The sequence below is a fragment of the Chaetodon trifascialis genome, chromosome 12 (assembly GCF_039877785.1).
Source record: "Chaetodon trifascialis isolate fChaTrf1 chromosome 12, fChaTrf1.hap1, whole genome shotgun sequence".
Lineage (NCBI taxonomy): Eukaryota > Metazoa > Chordata > Actinopteri > Chaetodontiformes > Chaetodontidae > Chaetodon > Chaetodon trifascialis.
In genome coordinates, this window is record NC_092067.1 from 22,943,818 (window position 1) to 22,964,117 (window position 20,300).

A 20,300-nucleotide genomic window follows, 5' to 3' on the forward strand; every position below is an offset into this window, starting at 1 on the left:
CGTGCATGTAATGTGTGATAAAGTACAGTTTCTTCTTCTTCTTGTTCTTTTCTTCCTTCACGGGCCTCGACGTGTTGCTCTGCTCAGCATCACACTTCTGCTAAAAACATGTCTTTACAGCACATCTAACCAGGTTAATTAATAAACTTGTGAATCGCACCTCACAGTCCACGTCTACTACTGCATGTATGGAGGAGTAAAGCCTATGTTTAGCAATAAATAGTGGGTATATTTGAATGTATATTGGTGGAGCGTGAGGAGCGTTTCATTTTCTTTCCTCATTATTATTTTTACATTTTTTTTAAATGTTTGACAATAGAAGAATTATCAGGTGACATGTTAACAAGCCTATCCGTGATCTCCTCAGTGTAGTTTTCCATTCTTCTTTTTCACTGATGGTCCTCTTGCAGTAAAAGCTGCACAGTACAAGCTGAATAGGTGTGACGCTGCCCTCACCTCGCACGCTGCGTGTACCTTCAGAGCCTCACAGGTGAGGAGAGAGGAGCAGCAAGGACGTGCTAAATAGCTGCTGATGACGTCTGTTCTCTAGGTGCTGATTGTAAGGCCACAAAGGCACTTTAAGAACCTCCTCCAACCTCTTCAGCTGTGGTTGTACTAAACATCATCGGCATGACAAGAAAATGGTCGCAACCACAAAAAGCACAAGAATTCACTTTGTTGTCTGTGCTCCTTTTCTCTGTTGGAATAATGCCCCACCACATTTGTCCTTCCAATGCTTTCACTGCCACAGAAAACTCCATCCAAGAACAGACTTGTCAGAATTCATTGGCAGAAGGTTGTTGTTTTTGCAATCAATACATTTTCCATGAAGTGCAGTCGATAATTAAACTAAACTTGTATAATGCTTTTTGAAGCAAATCAGCTTGTGTGCCCCAAGGTGAAGCCCCCCAAGAGAACCGGGCTCGGTACATGCAGTGTTTGTGAATGTGGTGTTCAGCCTTTGCTGCACAGCATCTTTTTTATTGGACTGTTGGCATCATTCACAACACTAAACAAGGCCACCTGTGAGAAGGTGAAAGAAAGTGTTTTTGAAGTCTGCTTCTGCCACGTTGCTTTTTGCTTGCGGTAAAGATGGCTTCTGATGGCTGGTGAAGGCCTTTTCTGTGCAAGGACAGCAGCTTGTGCGTGGGGGCTGCGCGCTGATCGGCTCTCCGTCGACTGCTCGTCTGTATCTCGGCTCTACGAAGCTTCTTACTGTTTATGAAGTCACAGTTTGGGGTTTCTGCCAAAACTGTTTTACTGTTTTGGTTTCATCTGCTTCACTTCCACACACAGCAGACAGCTGTGTTCAGTGACAAAGCTCTGATAAACCCACTGTAAACTCTCTGCACAGCATCAAACAGCAGACAGACGGAGTTAGCAGCTAACTCATGAACATAGTGGAGTGGACAGAAACTCCACGTGAATGCTGATGTCGCTCTCTATCTGCTATGTGTGTCATTAAGCCACAGTTTTCCATTAGGTTAATTCAGGTTAAAGCAGACCTTAATGATTAAATTGCATTTTCTTTATTATAATTGGTTACAGAGCAGATATCTACGCTGTCAGAAACCACCATGTTCTGAGCAGACACATGACAAACACCAACAAAAAGTAAGATTTTTAGTTTGGTATCTAACACAGCACACTAGGCACGATGGGACACGTGGGCTGTGGCTACAATATTTTATGATATTTAATATTTTAACCTACACTACAGCAGACAGCAGTGTGCTTCTGTCCGGCTCTGCTCCGCCTAGGATGCAAAATGTGAATTCATATATTTATTCAGTGCCATTTTATTGAGCATCAACCTTGTGTTTATGCTCGTCTGGTCAAAAAAATAGACTTGAAATATAAATAAACGCTTCGGGTCCCGTGAGAGAGCTAAGGTGCGAGCCTGCATGGAGCTGGTGCAGACAGCTGCATAGATTAAAATGAGAGATAGGCTTGTGGTCTAGACACTGGATTAGTGTCAAAGAAAAGGTAGCCTCTTGTATTTTTAAATATTATGGGTTCTATCCAGGTGCCAAAGTTGAGCCTAAGGATGTTCCACAGTCTGTCTGCAAACAACATCCCAGAAACATGCTCTGTTTAACTTCATTATCTCATCTGTAATATCACAATCCAGATCATTTCCTTCATGATAACTCCTCTCATGGAGCTCAGAGCAAAGTTTTGTTGAGCAGACATGGAGAACAGAGGTGCAGGTTGTCAGATCCACAGAAAAGAGACAGAAAACTGGTTTGTAATCAAGCATTTAAAATGAATTCAGCTCAACGTTTGATTCTAAGTTACATCATTAAGATTGCCTTAACATTGGTGCAGGAAGAATTTCAGCGATCGTCCCTTCAAATGTCGATATATCATCTAATCGGCACAAGATATGGTTTTACTCTTTCTCCCTGTTTCTCCCTTTCCTCTCGCCTGGTCTGGTTCCCAATCTCTATCCCCTGTCACTCTTTCTTTAGCCCTGGCCAATCCTCTCTGGTGGTCTTCTGCACACAGAATTAGCCATTAGCTTGTAGTTTTCTCTTCCTGCTCCTCCTCTGAGACCAAACCCTGCCACCATCCCCAGCCGTCCGGCTGTCCAAGGCTTCTCTCCAACACCCGGCGGTGTGCAATTGGCCCCGCAGGCTGGTGGCGAGATTAGACATGGCATGGTGGGGCTCAGTGGGCAGCAAGCTCACACCGGTGGAGTTGGTGCAGAGTTGTCGCAGGCTGACATTTCATGAGATTTTCTGTCACCAATGCATAATGGAACAAGCAGGTGATGGGGACAGAAGGGGCATTACACTGCCAAGATCACTAAAGTGTGTTTGCCCAAGGACACAGGGGTCCCTGGACAGGAATGTCAGAGGATCGTCTGCTCGGACAAGTGCTTATACGCAATGTGCATCAAGGTTTTGTTGAGCTTGTTGATTCCCTTAAACATAGAGGATAGGTAACAGGTTTTTAAGCCTCTGCGTCAGAGACAGCTGTTGTGTTTTCGGGTTATTCGCACCATTCTCGTGAAGGTGATATCTCAGGAACGCCTTGAGGGAATTTCTTTCTTCAAATTTTGCATGAAAGTCAACTTGGACTCAAGGATGAATTGATTGGAGTTTGGTTGTCAAAGTGACTTTCTTCCTCCACAAATCATTTGGCAATCACTCAAGAATTCATGCACTAACTGGGGCAGATTTCACATAAGTGTCCAATAGGATAAAATGATGAAGTAATGATATTTTATATCTCAAAGATCAACTTCACTGTGACATCAAAATGTTGTTCAAAAACACTCCTCAGGCCATTACTCAACAAAATAACTCAGGAAGAGAAGGGCAGATTGTGACTATATTTGGTCAGATACTGAATTGGTGACACTCATCTTGGGCGTCCACCTTGAACTACTACTGCAATAAAACGTGAGAAAAATCCAAACTTTTAAGATTTTTGCTGACAGTAGAAATAAATTTCAATAAATTCATTATGTAAACTCAAAACGACATGGCCTGCAAACAGAAAATCAATTACAAAGAAACGTTTTTGCTAAAATAAACAAAAACCTGTCAGTGCTGTCAGTATAAATCCAAACAAGCACCCCGGTGTGAAATGTTTGCAGCCAGGAAACTCGTGTTTTCCATTCATCAGCTTCTTGGTCTTGGTTCTTTGTTTGGTATTGGGTGCAACACTGAAAAACACAGATCACCAGTGACCGTTTGCGAAGGTGCTCCTCTCACTGCTTTGCTGCTCATTTCAGGCCATTGGATTGAAATGTCTGGTGTTTGAGTCTGTATTTTTGTGCTCTCTGTGTGCTTCAAGTCTTTAACTAAATCTGTGGTTGGTGGCATTTTTCAGCAGAGTTTATATCATATTAATCTGTTTTGTTTCAGACTTAAAGTAACCACAGATGTCTTGCCGCCTGCTTTTTCACAACAACTCGTCATGTTTATGATTGCATGGCTGTTGAGCTTAAATTGCTTTAGCGGTGTATTCCTTTAGGAATGGGCATACTCGTTTAGAAAGCACTGCCACATGACTGTTTAGAAAATGGCATGGTTTCTCTAATTGGCTGTGCAATGGCAAGTCATGTACCCTATTTTTATATCCTAACAAGTATATTTAAGTTTCTCATTTTTACATCTTGGAAATTTCCCAGTAAAACGCTGCAGCTCTACCTCCTAAATTGACTGCAGATATCTTCCCCTGCACTCTGAAAGCCCTGGTGAAATACATGTTTTGGTTTCTTGGAAAGTTATACATAGCAAATACCTTGTGTTATACAAGTGATTGAAGTGCTTCTAAATGGCTCTGAGCAATCAGGAGCAAAATGAAAATGGAGCTTTTGAAACAACTGTCAGATACTGAAAGTCCATGAGAGCACAAAAGCTTTTTAATAGTTGCTTCCTACAGGGCAGCTGCTTCCTGTCTGCCTATATCTGCTTCAGTATGAAATCAAAACAGTAACAGATAAGCCACTTTTCTTTCTTTTGCTGCTCTGATTTTTCACCATAGATCACAGTGAATGTGCAGTGTCTGTATAAAATACATCAGTGTCTTCCTTGAGCCTTTGTATCTATGTTCATGCATGCAGAAACATACATTTACACTCCAGGACACACATGTATTTATATTGCTCCACCTACGAAGATTTTTCACTTCAGTGCGTTCATAAATGTTTAAATCAACTAAGACTAATGCTAACACCATGCTAACTTTAACAGTAAAGCTCAGTCATAATCCCTGTAATGTCATACACTCAAACTCTATGATAACTACACTCTTAAACGCCCTCATTTTCAATCCCTATGAGGACATTTTGGCTGTCAGAGCTACAGAGATTCACACCAAAACTCTGAAATAAAAGCACACACATGCACGTTTTGTTTCACTCTCTCTCTTTCTGTATCATTTTTATTTTTTCATCTCTACTTCTGTCCTGTGGGACATACAGAGACAGGTTTAACTGGCCATTTTTAACATTAATCAGGTAATGCTTTTGGGAAAGTAACTTTAAAAAAAAAAAAAAAAACTAAAATTCCACTGAAAACATCTGTCATCTTTTCCAATAGTGCAGCTCAAAGCCACTGGCTGGAAGTGACACATTACTTGGGCATATGGATAAATCGCTGTTGCGATAATGAGCTACTCAACTGAACAATTGCTACTCGTGGTGCAGTTGGAAAGCACTTGAAACATTGTCTGCAAACCCAAATTAGCTCTGATAGCTAGCTTCTACGAGCAGCCACACTAGCAGTAATAACTACAGCAAATTATACAGTATGTAATTACACCGCCAGTCAAACATAGCATTAGCTTAAAGAAACAGCCATTAGTCAGCTGTTATGTGGGCTGGCCACCTGCAAGGGGAGGAATCGCTTCTGGTGTGAAGCCAACTGAACAGTAGGACCCGGAAAAATGGCAAAATATTGACGGATTTGCTGAGGTTCCAGTTGAGGCTGGATCACCAAATTATCACCACGAGCAGCCACATGGACAAAACCAGTTGAAAAGACAGAAACCCTGAAATCCAAACCCGTTTCAAGGTTAGCTTTTGTTCCACGTAGCCTTCATTCCACAGTGTGTTTGTGCATGAAGGCCTTCTTTCAAACAAATACAGAGCTGCTCATGCTAACTTCCTTGTAGTTTTTTTTCCTCCAAGTTCAGACAGGCCAAGGTGCAACGAGGTTACGGCTAATTGTATGTGATCACATGGATCATCATGTATTTGAACCAAAGCGTGCAACAAATCATTGTGACAGCGTTCTGGTGGACCAGCCAATCCCAATGGTCAACCCAGCTGACATACCAGGAGGTTTTGATCACACAAAGGAGCAGCTTGACATTTTTGAAATTCACTTACCTGCTGTTTTATTACATGAGATGGTTGAGGCCACTGTCCTTGGGGGATTTACATGCAAACAATGAGCATGGCTCCATCTAATATGACTGTGCCCAAATAGAAGGAATCACAGCAGGTAACTCCCCATTTTTACATTCTGGTTTGTGAACAGGTTGAGATGCAACATGTTAATTAGTGAACTTAAGAGGTGCTGGTAGGCTTTTTTATAATTTGGACAGACCCAGGCTAATTTAGTCTGTTTTTTATGCAAAGCTAGATGATTATATATACATATAATGGTTGCAATTTTTTGTAAAAAAAAAAACTTTGTAAAAAATATTTACATTTCCACAAGTGTCATACTATTGCTTTAAATCACAGTGAAGCGTGTCCACTTAAGCTCCTCTCTCTTGTAGAGGTCAAGGCAGGCCACCCGTACCCCACACAAGCCACATGGGACAGGATATTTTCTTTGCCGAAGGACCACTCGACAAATAAGAGCGCATAACAATTTTCTACAAGGATGACTTGAAAAAGATAGAGGCAGAGAAAGAGAGGACGTTTGTTGCTCACTGCCAGCTCATTCCTGTGAATTCCCCATGTTGTGCTGGGGCTTGGAGAGTAAATATGCCAAGGTTAGAGAGGCATAGCTGCTGCAAACTGAGAGGGAAATTAATTGAATTTCCAACAAGAATGCTGATGTCAGATATGTATGGGAAATTCAAAATCCTCATGAGCTGTGTGCATGAGGACAAATAATGGAGTAATTGGAGGGTGGGAGAGATATACAAAAGGTAAAACATTGCAAAGTAATGGCGATCCATTTGATGCCTTGGTTGCTATCTGCCAGATTCATATAAAATTAAATAGAATTGAAATTAAGCAGAAACAAAGGCATGAATGATTTAGTGTGGTTGATTAAAAAAATCCTTTTTCCAGCTTAATAGACAGTGAGTGCTGTGGGCCAGAGCTGTGGCTTTGTCATAATGCATTAGTTAAATCAAACTTAAAATAGATGGTTGTCCTCTTTAGGGAAGAATAGCCTGCATTGCTTTCTCCCCATGTTATTTGAAGTCCAATGTGACTTGCTTTAGGCTAGCTCAGCGTGTTTCCGGATTAAAACAGGAATCTTGTCTAGGACACAACACAGAAAGGAACTGTTTAAAAAAGGGGCCATAGCAATTATGGAGGAAGAAAGGCACAAAAGCTGATTCCACACCATGTTGTCGGTGACGCAGTGCACTGTGAAATGCTTTTTGCATAATACTGAGCTGTTCCAAATTTCAGATGCTCACTACTTTTATGGTAGAAGCCAGCGTAAACACTAGTGTTTATAATGATTTTTATTTCTCTCATAAATGGCTAACTGGAAGTAGAGTCAAACAGCTAGCCTGGCTCTGACCAAAGCTAAAAAAACAATATATTTCTACCAACACGTCTAAAGACCACTAACAAGCACATATTTCATTTATTTAATCCATCGTCAGTAAAAATGAAAAGTTGTGGTTTTATGGAGGGTGACATATTGCAACTCTTTCTTGGCACCAAGTGGATGGTGGTTAGTAGTAAGGTTAGTTACTTGATATAACTCCAGTTCTATGAATATAAACACAGCCCTCTACCTGCATGTTATCACAGCCACGGTAAAGCACATTAGTTTTGATAAGCTAAATGTTTGTCATGGCAATGACGGTATTGCAAAATCCATGTCGTGGCTTAACGTGAAACCGGTGACGGTGACTAAACCGATATACGGCCCACCCCAGTTGTGTTGGCACAAGTACCAAAACATTTCAAACGCTCCCCAGCCTGTTTCTCTAAATATCAGTGTACCTCAATTTTCGGTTAATTCCTTACATACAACGGTCAAGAATTACACACAGGCCATAGCTCAGTCACTCTGGTTTTATTAAGAATAAAGAATAAGGTTGCAGTGCAGACAGGCCACTTCTTCTAAAGTTTTTTGAGGGACCTGAATGCACTTTTCCAGAGAGCTCTGGTTGACTGCAGATAGGTTACAGGGTTGAAAGACAGTCGCTGAGCTATTCAGGCAGAAGGGGAACAGAATGCAGGGTCTAATCCTCTCAAAGCGGGGAATGATGAAGTTTAAAAGCCACAATTCTCCTTTTAATCCATTCAGAAAGGCTCTGACCCAGTTCGGGACCTTGTTCGTGGATTTGTTAACAGCTACACTTGTGGTGGTAGTTGTACGTGGCTGCGGCCGTATGTACTGTTGGTACTGTGGGATTAGGGACAGTCAGTCAGAGGTCAAATTTAAACTCAGTATCGTGTGTTACTGTAAGACTCCTGTTTTTATTGGCTTGCTCGGGGGGCAGGGATGATTTTAGACAGGCATTCATGGACACAGCTCGCTGCTCCATCCCACAGAGCAATGTAAGTATACATTACTGTCTGCTGCTGTCCATTCATAACTAATGGCGTGTCTTGTTAAAGCACAAATCAAAGGGGCTGCGCTGAATGCTTAACTGTCTGGAAAGCTGGCATCTTTGAAATTGAGTGGCTACATTTTCAAAAGGCCAAACTTGTCCAAAGTTATGTAGGCGACTGCGTGCCAAATACTGTAGTTACAGCTACTCAATCAAATTCATGTTATCTGCTAAATTTACTTCTCCCAAGTTCCCACTGAGTCTGTGTCAGAATCCCAGTCTAGGTGATAGCAAGCAGCCAAAACTCCAGCAGCATTTACTTATTAATTGAATTACTTGACAGACAGTATAACATTTCGGGTTCTGGTCTTCATTGGGTCATCAGAGTAATTTGACAGCACAAATTCTTACTAGCTGCTTTCAGTTACTGAGAAAGCCTCAGGATCTTCTTTTCAAAGGATGTGATCAATGGAGCCTGTAAGATGTGGTAGGCAAGTCATTTGAGAAAAAGCAGGTCAAGGCGAGTAAGTAAACAAGAATCTGGATCTAAAAAACTTAATTGTCCGTGACAGGGCGATGGAGATTTGTCTTTGGCGTGACTCCGCTGTTGCACCACACCGCGAAAAGAATGAAGGGACCCAACAATATGTTGTGACAGTGAAGCCGCAAGGTCGCATGTGACTCATCTCTTCATCATGCACCAGCACGCCTCAATTACAAATGATGGCTGTCATTTCTGATTGGGTCCTACTAAAACATGAGAGCAAGCCAGTAATCAATCCACCGTGGTGAGGACAATATCTGAGTTATGGTGTGGTCAGGACGAACTTGGCCGCTGTGGCGTAACGCACTCACTGTAGCATCCATCCCTCTCTGCTGGTTGTATTATATCACTGTGTGCAGTATGTAATATGTTATAACCCGACCCATCTGTTTAAATTGGCTGGACATTTCAAATCCCTCTTTTTCTGCTTCTCAAAGTTAGATTGGACTCTGCACAAGGTGAATAAGGTGGGATCAGTTCACACCCAGAAGACATTTTGTCCACTCCCTCATTTAAATGAACAGTTTCTGACTGTACCTTCAGTCGAGTTAATGAACTCCAACATTCACATTTGATGCCTTTTTGTCAGTGGAATATAATAAAAAATGCCTTTTAAAAAATCTTGATCACAAGATTGCCACCACACGGCGAACTTTTGGTTTCCTTGACATTGCCACCAAGCTTTTTGATCGTATCATTATTTATATCACAGTCATTATTGCCCCGTGCCTGATTCATTTTGTCATTTGCGTCACCGGAACAACCGCCCTTGGCTCACTTTTTGAAGAGCTTGGCTTCTCCTCATCGGCCTTATGGCTGACAAATGACTTTGTGAAAAGCGATATGGTCTCTCGCAGGAAAAAAAAGAATAGAAATTGAATCCTGGCCTCTTGTCGACAGTCTCATCTGTCATCTTTTCAATATTGATGTCCATTATGTTTATGGATTATTTGGCTGTCTTTTGTTCTCTGGCCCAGCTCGCCCTGTCAGACCGGCCACTTGGGGCAGCGGCCCGTTGATAATGCCATTTTGATTGATGGGTTTGATAGTTTAATTGTCAGCACCGTCCTTTCTTCATGGAGCTCCCCCCACCACAGAAAGACTACATCTCAGATGAGTCAGAGTTCAAACTGCGTGTACCGCTTGCAGTGCGATGCAGATCCGATGTGGCTGCACCACAGATTCAGTATCATCATCCCGGCCATTATCAGCTATCTACTCATGTTTATTGCTTCCTGTATCACCTTTCATGGATCACATGTCTGTTTGCGGGAAGAAAACAGTCCTCTGTAAGATTTATCACACCTGCCAATAAACATAATTTTGTTTATCTGGGATAGTGCACTTAATCTATGGCCTGTGTATATAAGGAGAAATTTATAGCTAAAACTTATGCAGTCTAATGCAACAGCCCTGCACCTTCATGAGGGTTATAATGTTCAGCTTTTGTTGAAACTGTTTAGAGAGTGTTGATCCAACTTAATGGTCATTTTAGAGGCTGTTGTTTGTGCTGCTGTCTAGTTATATTGTGTTATACTGAAATGTGTTTCTAATATTTTGGCTACCTCATTTACATCAATGAGGGTATGCTATAGAATACTGCACTGTTTTTAGGAAGTTTCTATAAGCATTAATCTGCATCCTGCAATTAAATCTTGATTGTCTCTAACCAATTCGTCATATCAGCTCCCAGCAGGGACTTCATGCATGTAAAATGCCACATCATGATATGAGAACACGCGGCCATCACATTTGCTCACCTGAATGAAACAAATCGGAGTTCCATGGACTTTGAATAAATGGCTTTAATCACGTCTGAGCCCAGTCTGAACCTTTTGAAGGGTGATTCAGTAACAATAGTGAGCCATGTGGGGTTTACGCTGAATCTGCTTCAGCGACCACACATGGGATGCATCAGGGTATGTCTCTTTCTCATTCCTGTCCTCTCCGTCTCTCCCTCTCTGTGTTTGCTACCAAGGTCGTAGTGGTCTTGCTCTGTTCTCCAGGGGTGTGTGGGCTTCATTCATCATCCGTATGATAGCCGCACGCTAGAGTGCCCTAAATCTCCTGTCTGTGTTTGGGTGTGTGTGTGTGTGTGTGTGTGTGTGTGTGTGTGTGTACGTGCATGCGTTCAAATGAATGATCTCTCTCCCTGTGTGTCTCCCTCAAACATTTTGTTTCACTGATGTATCGACACGCAGAAAAGCACCAGCACGCCACACCCAGCCCGTCCTCAGCCGTACAGGTCGTCAGAGCAAGCAGGTGGTTTCGACCATATTTCTGTTTATTGTTAGGCGGCGACCTCTAGTGGATGCAGTATGACAGGAGCAGAGGAGGAAGTCAGGTGATGTTGTATAAAGAGCAAGAAAGTCTGCATATGGAGGAGGTGAGGTGGTTGGATGGGGCAAACAAACACAGGAAGCTTGTTTGTGTGCTGTGTGAAACTGAAAGTCTGCACTATTTTAAGTTAAGTTACAATAAGTGTATAACAGTAACATGCTAATTTTAACCCATAATCCTGTCTGAAACCTAATAAAGTAGCTTTGTTGCCTTCAGCTAACTGCGACGGTTTTACAGCATTAACCAAGTGACAATGAAGGTCCAGTGTACCAGTCACTGGGAGGCTCTCCAACCATCATTTATGTCATTTTCAGGGTCACTGGCAATGGATCTATTGAGTCATTTAGCGAGGAGGCGTGTTGGCATACCTGTGTCTTTGTACATACAGAGCAGCATATGCTCATGGAGAAAAGACATGGCAGTTACATACTGTTAGATATCCAGCTCAAGAGGAGATTAGTTGACATTCTTGCTCTCTGATTGGTACTTTTCATTAACTTTTCTCAAGGTGTGCTCATACTTAGTCCAAGATAAATTGTGATTGCAGATAAAGTAAATGCAAAAACCTGGTTTAAGAGAGGGAAGCTTGATTAGAATTTAATTTGAGTTGAAGAAGTTTGAAATTTTGATGCTCATTCCAAATCTTTATGACTCCAGTGCATGCATGTATGCAGACCAGGAGAAAAGGAGGTTAAGTCTGAAGGAAAGCAACGTAAAGAACTACAGGTTCCTGGAGAGGTTCAGTGAGTTAGCTAACATCTACCCAGTCTGTACTGAGGCTGTTTGGGATGAATAAATGTGGCAAAAACACTACAATTGTCAAATTTGCATGAAACATCAATTTGAAAATGAGGTTCAAGTTTAGCTAAACTGAACAGTTTTCCTTTGCTTAATGCAGAAATGAGAGCATTCATTTCTTCCATTTTGCCAAATGCATTTTTAAAAAATCATAGAATTGAGGTTATTTGCTGTATCATCACAGATATTTTTGCATAGTAGGCTGTGCACAGTGGCTCTGCCCGGCTCTATTTTACACCTTACATAAGCCAAACTGGAGCAACTCGACCAGCTGCTGTGGTTAAATGAGCTCTCTCGCTGGTTTCCTCCCTCACAGCAAACCTTTTTTTGTGGGAGACGCTCTGCAGCTGCATGGCCGGCATCACCAGTCGAGTCTCAGGTTTACATCACAGAGTTGAAGTGTGTTGTGTTTTTTATGAGAATCTGTGCGCTTACTGCACGTATTCATGCATGTAGTATTTATAGCGTGACCAAGCTCCAGCTCCAGTAAGAGCTTTAAAGACACTCTTTAACCCCCAGATGAAGGTCCACAGCACCTTTGTGAACAATCCACTATCTTCTTGTTTCTTTGTCATTTTATCTTTAATCCTGCTTATCTCCCCTTTACTCATCATTCCACTCTAATCTCTTATTCTCCTCCTCGTAACTTAAAAGTTTTCTTCTTCTCTCTCCTTCCCGTTGTGCTAAAGTCACCCAAAAGCTACGTGGATAAAATGTTGTGTTTATTAAAGGGAACTGCTTGAGACAGAGGATTGGGTGGAGATGAAGGTGAGTCTAGGACAGCAGTCACAGAGGAGGCCGGTCGACCGGTCTGGTCCAGGCGTGGATCGATACTAGGTGATGTAGGAGCTGGTGGGGGGCTGATTGTGGGGGCAGTAGAGGGGCTAATCATTTCAGTCATTACCCAGCCGTGTCTCCTGATTTGAGGGATTAGCAGGCGCAGAAACAGGGGAGATGTTGTGTTAGTGCTACAGGAGACTCTATCAGGGATTTGAGGAGTGGAAAACAGTGCCTGTCCCCAGTCGCCTTTGGTAATTGTGCCCGCAGTACCGTGTATGGGGATCTGGGGAAGAGTGTGTGTGAGAGTGTACATACAAAACGTGTTAGCTGTAGTGCTGGGGAGAAACGAACAGAAGGTAGACGGAAAGGAGATGACGTTGGCATTTGCGTCGTGCACGTACGAGCACGCTTGTAAGAAATACCACGAGCCTCCTCTCCTACGAGAGGGGAGTCGTGGGAGAGCTTACATGCTTGCCTGCCCACAAGCCTTTATGTGGAGCTGATCATTTGACAGAGTACAGAGCAGCTAGAGAGACTGACTACCTCCAGTGCCTGCAAGAGCCCTGAGAAAATTTCACACGCCACAACATACATGACGGGTGGAAATAAGGGAAATTACATTTACATCGTTGGTCAAATAGTCTCAGCTGGCTAATTCAGTCAGCTGCAGCTCCAACGTCAACAGCACCTTGAAGACTGAGACCAAAAACAAGCCCATATAATTGAACTGTCACGCACAGTCGAACACTTTCAGAACAACACTGACAACACGCCTCGAAAGTATATGAATAAAAAAACATGGACTTGCAAGTGTTGCTTGCTTTGGTGAGACTTAAAAAGGAACTTGGATTTTACAGGGTTAGATTGGTTGAGTTTGGACTTTGAGTTGTGTGACGTCTTGTGTGGCTCAGGAGGAAATAATAACCCCTGAGATGGAGACAAGGATTTTATACCAGAAAGCCTGAATCTCAAAGAGGGGGCAGGGAGGGTCAAACGAAGAGACGCTGGCGTGTTACATCGTGGTCCGTGTAGGATCCTGAGATTGTTGGTGCTGAAATAAGAGTATAATAAATTCTCTGCTGAGTAACTGCAACAGCACTGCTTCTGTAAAGCACTTTGAATTGCCTAGTGTATGAATTATGCCTTGCCTAGCACATGATCAATTAAAACCCAGATAAATGTGAAAATATCTGCAGGGAGTTTAAAGCCCAAACTAGAATGACCCTGATAACATCATCTGTGTTATTTTGGCTGGAAAAGCTTCCTTGAAAGCTACAGAGGATATTATTATGTGCACACTGACTCTTTTTCACTGGTGAACTGAACTTATTGAGTAATATTGGTGGAGTGGCCATTTATCAAAATGAGCTGCAGAGGCCCATTTTTTATATTGATGTGTGACCAAGTGTTTCCTCTCTGATTTCTATTAGGAGCTGGAAGAATAGTTCAGATGAAGTTTTGTTAAACTATGGCTACGTTTACACTTAGGGATAACGCATATGTTTTCATGCGGTTTGACCTCTCGTTTACACGCAGAGTTTTTTTCACGGAAAACTATCATTTTTAAAAACTCTGTGTGGAACTTTATGAAAGCACCAGCTATGTGTTGGCGTGTAAACTGGGTTAAACAGCATTATAGGTTCAACATGCGACTGAAAATACTTAATGTCACGTGAGCGACCTATGTTTACACTCACGCCCATAGGTTTGGCATTATGATGGCACTCAACCATGTATTTATGCGGGTTCATGTAAACAATAACATTTTTGAAAACGATGTGTGCACAATGTTTGTTTTTTGTTTTTTTAAATGGAGGGGCCAAAATATCCGTTTTCCAAAATACCCTGCTACGTGTAAACGTAGGATATGATGAGGTTCATGATGTCAGTGCATGTGGAGCCCACACTCGTTATTATTAAGTAGCTCCACCTTTTCAGGTTTGCACGCAGTGCTGCTGGTCTTTCCTTTGCCACACACACATGCCTCCACACCAGAAAAATGTTTTTCACAACCATGAAAGGTCATTATTTTGAGATGCTCTCACTTTATTCTATGTGGAAAAAAGGCTGCTTTCAAGTATCCTCAAATGGGGAAACATTTATGAAAAGAGAAAATTTCAGGAAAATTTTGGAAACGTGAAGCTCCAGTGGGACTTTAAATAGATTTGAGTCTAGAGTACTACGTGAGGACATTTGCTGAAATATTTTGTGCAGTCAACACTGAGATGATTTGGTGTTAAAGATCCACTGGCGGGCTGCATGCCAGCGCAGCTTCACACCTGGCAGTCCTGCCAGTCAAGTGACCCGACAGTAAAGCCGAACCAAAGCTGTGAATACAGAATGTACATCTCGCCACCTGACTGCAAATGTTCAGCATTCAGAGGACGTGCTGCCATGGCTGCCGTCCAACACCTGCAGCCTGAGACACGGTTTCAAAAGGAAAAAACACTGAAAGTAAAGGCAGGACGTATGAAAGTAGCTTAACATCCTCAGCAAAGGAACTTTTCGCTCTTGTAGGCTGCATTGTGTTTTTGGACACAGGCAAAAGAGGCGAATGAAGCTGTTGGGATAATCTGACCCAACAGGCACGAAATCCGAGCTGAGAGTCATGGAGGAGGCAAGTCAAACGCTAACTAGATTCAACAGTGAAAGGCAGCGAAGTAAAGTTAAGTGACTTTGACCTTAAAATAAGAGTCAAACCCAACTTAAGCCTGGCAGCGGAAAATCAGGTTAAACCCGTCTACCAGAGTTCTTTCCAATTCATCCAGCGTGTCGCCAGGGATCACAAGAAATAACGAAGGTTTCAGAAGGGAAAATGAAAGGCGACACGAGGGAGCAATGCGTGGTGGCAGCAGTGTGGGTGTCTGTGCATGCGTGTGTGTTGGGGAGATTAAAGATATGACATGGGGAAATGATGCCAAGTTCCACCTCTTCGTCTTCTTTTCCAAAGTTGTCCTCACGGGCCCTAGTAAGTTTAAAAATAGAGTTTTTCTAATGGAGAAGAGGGCCGAGGGGAAAGCGAAGAAGAGCGAGAGCGTGCAGAGACTGGAGGAGTCCTCTGTGGTAGGAGAATGCAATTTGAGATTGGCCAGATTGCTTTCCCCCCCTCCTCTTTTTCTTCCCTCTCCCCCTCGGCCACTCATGAAGTGTGATATGCACCAGCGGAGTCCCTAAGCCGCCATAAGCCTGACGCCAGTACCCACACCGCCGCCAAGGAGTCGTCGCACTCACAGCGCGAGAAATTCAGCGCGATGAAATAAAAGAGGGACTCCAAAGAGATCAGCGGGGATATTGGGAGTGATAGAGGAGAGTCAGGCGAGGAGCAGAGGAGGGTGGAGAAAAAGTGGAAGGAGTGAAAGGATGAAGGAGATAGCCTCGGTGGGATTATGGCAGAATGTAAATGCACTTGTGGTACCCGAGGCTGATTTCTCACGGTCACGCTGCAGCGTGAAAGGGGCATTTCTACGGGCCTTTTCTTACATGTTTGCGCTCCCTCTGAATGAAACCGCGGGGTTTAAGACAAACAGGAAGCGTTGTTACAAATCTGTGTGGTGTTAAATGTTTTCTTCTGTCTCTTTCTTTCAGGAGGAGAGGGCTCAGCCGAGGCCGGGCAGAAGGAAACCTCCACCTGCGATATTTGCCAGTTTGGGGCCGAGTGCGATGTGGATGCAGAGGACGTCTGGTGAGTTTGCAAACGCAGCTACAAACTGCTTGAAAATGTCAGAGCCACATGACACCGGTGGGCCTACGCTGCTGAATAAAGTTATCTTGACAGCCTTTACCATTTTCTATCCCCTTATGTTTGTTATGTGAAACATTTCAGCAAGTTTGACCACTGAGAATTTAGATTAGAGCTCTTCTTTATGCTGCACAGCCCCGCCGCTGAACACCCACTGAGGTTTAGTGCATGTCTGACCATTTCATTTAACCTCAATTACCAGAGCAGGGCACAGAGAGAAAGGAGATTTTCGCTTGTTCTTGAAATCCAATTACTATCCTTACAGGACTTGGCAATGTCAGGCCTAAAATGACTTTAACTCACACAAGGAAAACTAGTTCAGCAAAGAAATAACGTTTGTCATAAATTTAACAATGTGTGCTGATGAGTCGGACGTTGGTGTTATCGGCTCCCCCGCATGCATTAGCAAGGAGGCAGCACTAAAAACATCCTCAGGGGTACATAATAAACATGTGGGTGCAGAGCCCAATTAGACGGAGGCTCAACTGGTGAACTGTTTCAAGCACCAGGCAGCAGCATCAGTGTATTAGCTTTCTGCAGCATGAGTGAAGCTTAAATGAACCAGCATTACAGATTTGGCGGAACAAGGATCGGCCGGTATCAGCAAAAGAAATCCCAGACGTACCTCTGGAAATTAGAAGTGCCCTGAGAGTATGACTCTATCAAACTGCTTGATGTAATGGAAAGATAATGTACCCTGGTGTGCAATAACCATAATGCAAAGGAACGGCTTCATGGTGCATTCTGGGCCTCGCTGCAAATACCAAACAGCTGGAGTCCACTCCTCCTGAAGCCACCCACTTCCACAAATGCACCTTAATATTCTACTAAAACACAGAAATGGATTTATTGGCAATTTCTCAGTCCCCAAAGGTACAATTCATAAGGTCACAACAGCGCAGTGTACTGTCAATGATGTGTGCACACAAAACTGGAAATATAAAAGAAAATGGAGCCTCAAGCATAAGCATAACTGAAGCAATTATATACCTTATATACCACAAGATGTTTGCCACAATAAGAGGAGAATGGGCAAACAAGGCAGTCTAAGTCAATAATGTACAGTATCTTGTTGAAGAAGCAGCTGACACAAACAGACGTATGAATATTTCAGTGCACTTTCCTGTAAAACGGAAACTACAAGTTCTCTTTAATCTTTCAAAAGCCCCAAGGTATTTTCACAAGAACGTTTCTGGTGAATAATCAGACAGGTAATTGCAACCCAACAGCAGGTAATTTTCATCAAACAGCATCCAACCACTGGCTCAGCAAAGGATCATTTTGATTAAAATGACAGGTTATTCCAATCAGGCAGCAGCTGATTTTAATCAAACAAACTGTCAGTTAATCAAACAATGAGTGGAGAGAGATGACTCTAATCAAAGAGCAGGTGACGACAGAGTGATGTGTTTATAGTGTGGCGTTATTCTTATTTTCATACAAACAATACAGAGGGATAAATAAATGCTGTTTGTCAGCAACTGTATGAAGTGTTGTGATACTTAAAGAGCCTGATAATTACAGCTGGGTTTGGATTTTATTCATTCTGCATGTTGAGTCCAGCTCTCACTGATTCCCAGTTTCGATTCCAGTATAGTTTAAATAATATTACATTTTGTGTTGCACTGATCGATGATCAATAACTATTACCTCCTTCATTTTTGTGGCTACACTGTGTTTACTGACAGAAATCACAGAACAACCACGTCCCCACAAATGACCTCAGCCACTGTTTTGCACTACTGCGTTATGTACATTTGCTGATTACATCCGTGCAAATATTGCATATTTTGTCACTGTGCTTATATATTATTTCTCCTCTTATAGGTGTTTCTCCTGCACATACGTACAGTGCTCAGCATAAATGAGTACACCGCCTTTGAAAAGTAAGATTTTAATCAATATCTCATTGAACACAAGAACAATTTCCAAAGTTTTGACAAGACTGAGTTTTATAGAACATTTCTTCAAACTCATAACATGAAAGAAGTTTAAAAATATAACTCAGATCACAAAATCTTCAGTTTTACTCAAATTAGTTGATGCAAAAATGAATACACCCCACAACAAAAACTACTACATCTAGCATTTTGTATGACCTCCATGATGTTTAAGGACGGCACCAAGTCTTCTCGGCATGGAATGAACGAGTTGGTGACACATTGCAACATCTATCTTTTTCCATTCTTCAAGAACAACCTCTTTTAGAGCCTGGATGCTGGATGGAGAGTGATGCTCAACTTATCTCTTCAGAAATAGGTGTTTGATTGGGTTCAGATCAGGAGACATGGCCGATGAATCACTTTCACCCTGTTCTTCTTCAGAAATGCAACAGTGGCCTCAGATGTGTGTTTTGGATCATTGTCATGTTGGAGAAGTGCACGACGACCAAGTGCTCGGAGTGATGGTAGCATCTTCTCAGTTCTGGAAATTGTTCTTGTGTTCAATGAGATATTGATTAAAATCTTACTTTTCAAAGGGGGTGTACTCATTTCTGCTGAGCACTGTATATTCATTCGTTCATATAGCTGTTTTTCCAGCTTCCTTCGCATTCTTGAACCCACCTGAAAAGCTCAGATTGGCAGATTGAGCACAACATTAATCCAAATTAAGTATGGAAACAAGCAAGACTCAAACGGCTTTAAAAACCCACTGCACTGAATGTAATCCTGTTCAAACAAATGTCGAGACACTAACTGCTGATGGCATCAACAGTATCATGTTGCCTTTGTGAAAAAAAATCCCTCTCTGCGCTCCTCAGTGAAATCATGACAAGACATTTTGATTTTATCTTTCATACCCGATTATTATTTTTATACAATTTGACAGCACAACAGAATGCGTGCCTGTTATAATGAAGGGTTATTTTCATAATGGGCTCAGAGATGATGCTCTGACTTTCACTGAGCAGCCTGGTCAGGAGTAAATTGCTACTTCATTCGTCATTAAGGACCATCTGATTTCAAATAAGGAAAAAAAACATTTCCAGTGATGTGACTGAAATAATGCATGCTGGTTGAACCTTTTTTGGCTGAACTGTGGTGCATTTGACCCTGCTGTAGCACAGAGGCTGACTATCCTTGCACCACCCCTCTTTAGCTCTCTGTGCTGTGGAGGCAGGCGGCAGGCAAAAAAGACCAATTTACCCCTCGAGGATCAATAGAGTGTCACGAAAACCCATTTAGATCCATTTGTGGTGTAAAACTGTAATTACCCACAAAAACCTATGCTTTCAAACCCATCAATAGCACCCATTGGTGTTGATAGAATTAAGGTAGAGGAGGAGCAGATGGAGAGGCCGTCATAGAGAGGGGCTGCAGGCACACTTGCGTCTGAATGCTGGGTTTAGACCTCATGAGAAAGGAGCTGGAGGCTTTTCAAAGCCGCCACTTGTGTCCTCGTTCAAGCCCATTCTGTGGAGAGCAAAGGGGAATTTCAGTGGAAAGCCAGACAAGTCACAGGCCAGTAGGGGAGGTGGGAGTCGGCCTTTATTGTCCTTGAGCTGGGTCCATGCCCACGCACACACACATATATACAACATCCAGAAACTAGCTGCAAACTTTATTTGCCCTCAGTGTTTATTGTTGTAGTTGTTTTATGTCTCTTTCTGGTGGTTTTGTTCTGTGTGTCTTCATATTCATTTTGTGTTTTGATGGTTTTGTGTCTGTTAATAGTTGTTTTGTGTCTCTTTTGAGTTGTTTTGTGTGACTTTCTAGTTGTTTTGTGTGTCTTTGTAGTTAATTTGTGTGTCTTAGTAGTTATTTTTTCTCTGTTTATGGTGGTTTGGTGACCCTTTGCGGTCATTTGGTGTCTCTTCATAGTCAGTTTGGGTCTCTTTCAGGTGGTGTATGGACTCTTTGTAGTGGTTTTTTGTGTGTCTTTGTTGTC

The 20,300-nt window shown here is 42.4% G+C and overlaps 1 protein-coding gene across 2 annotated transcripts in view; it reads left to right on the forward strand.

Annotated features, from left to right (window-relative positions):
- Positions 1 to 20,300, forward strand: part of tmeff2a (transmembrane protein with EGF-like and two follistatin-like domains 2a) — a 96,758-nt gene that overhangs the window by 63,147 nt on the left and 13,311 nt on the right. For both annotated transcript variants that reach the window (XM_070975307.1, XM_070975309.1), the window contains exon 5: positions 16,259 to 16,355. In XM_070975307.1, the coding sequence (XP_070831408.1) occupies positions 16,259 to 16,355 (97 nt within the window). The remainder of the gene's footprint in view (positions 1 to 16,258; positions 16,356 to 20,300) is intronic.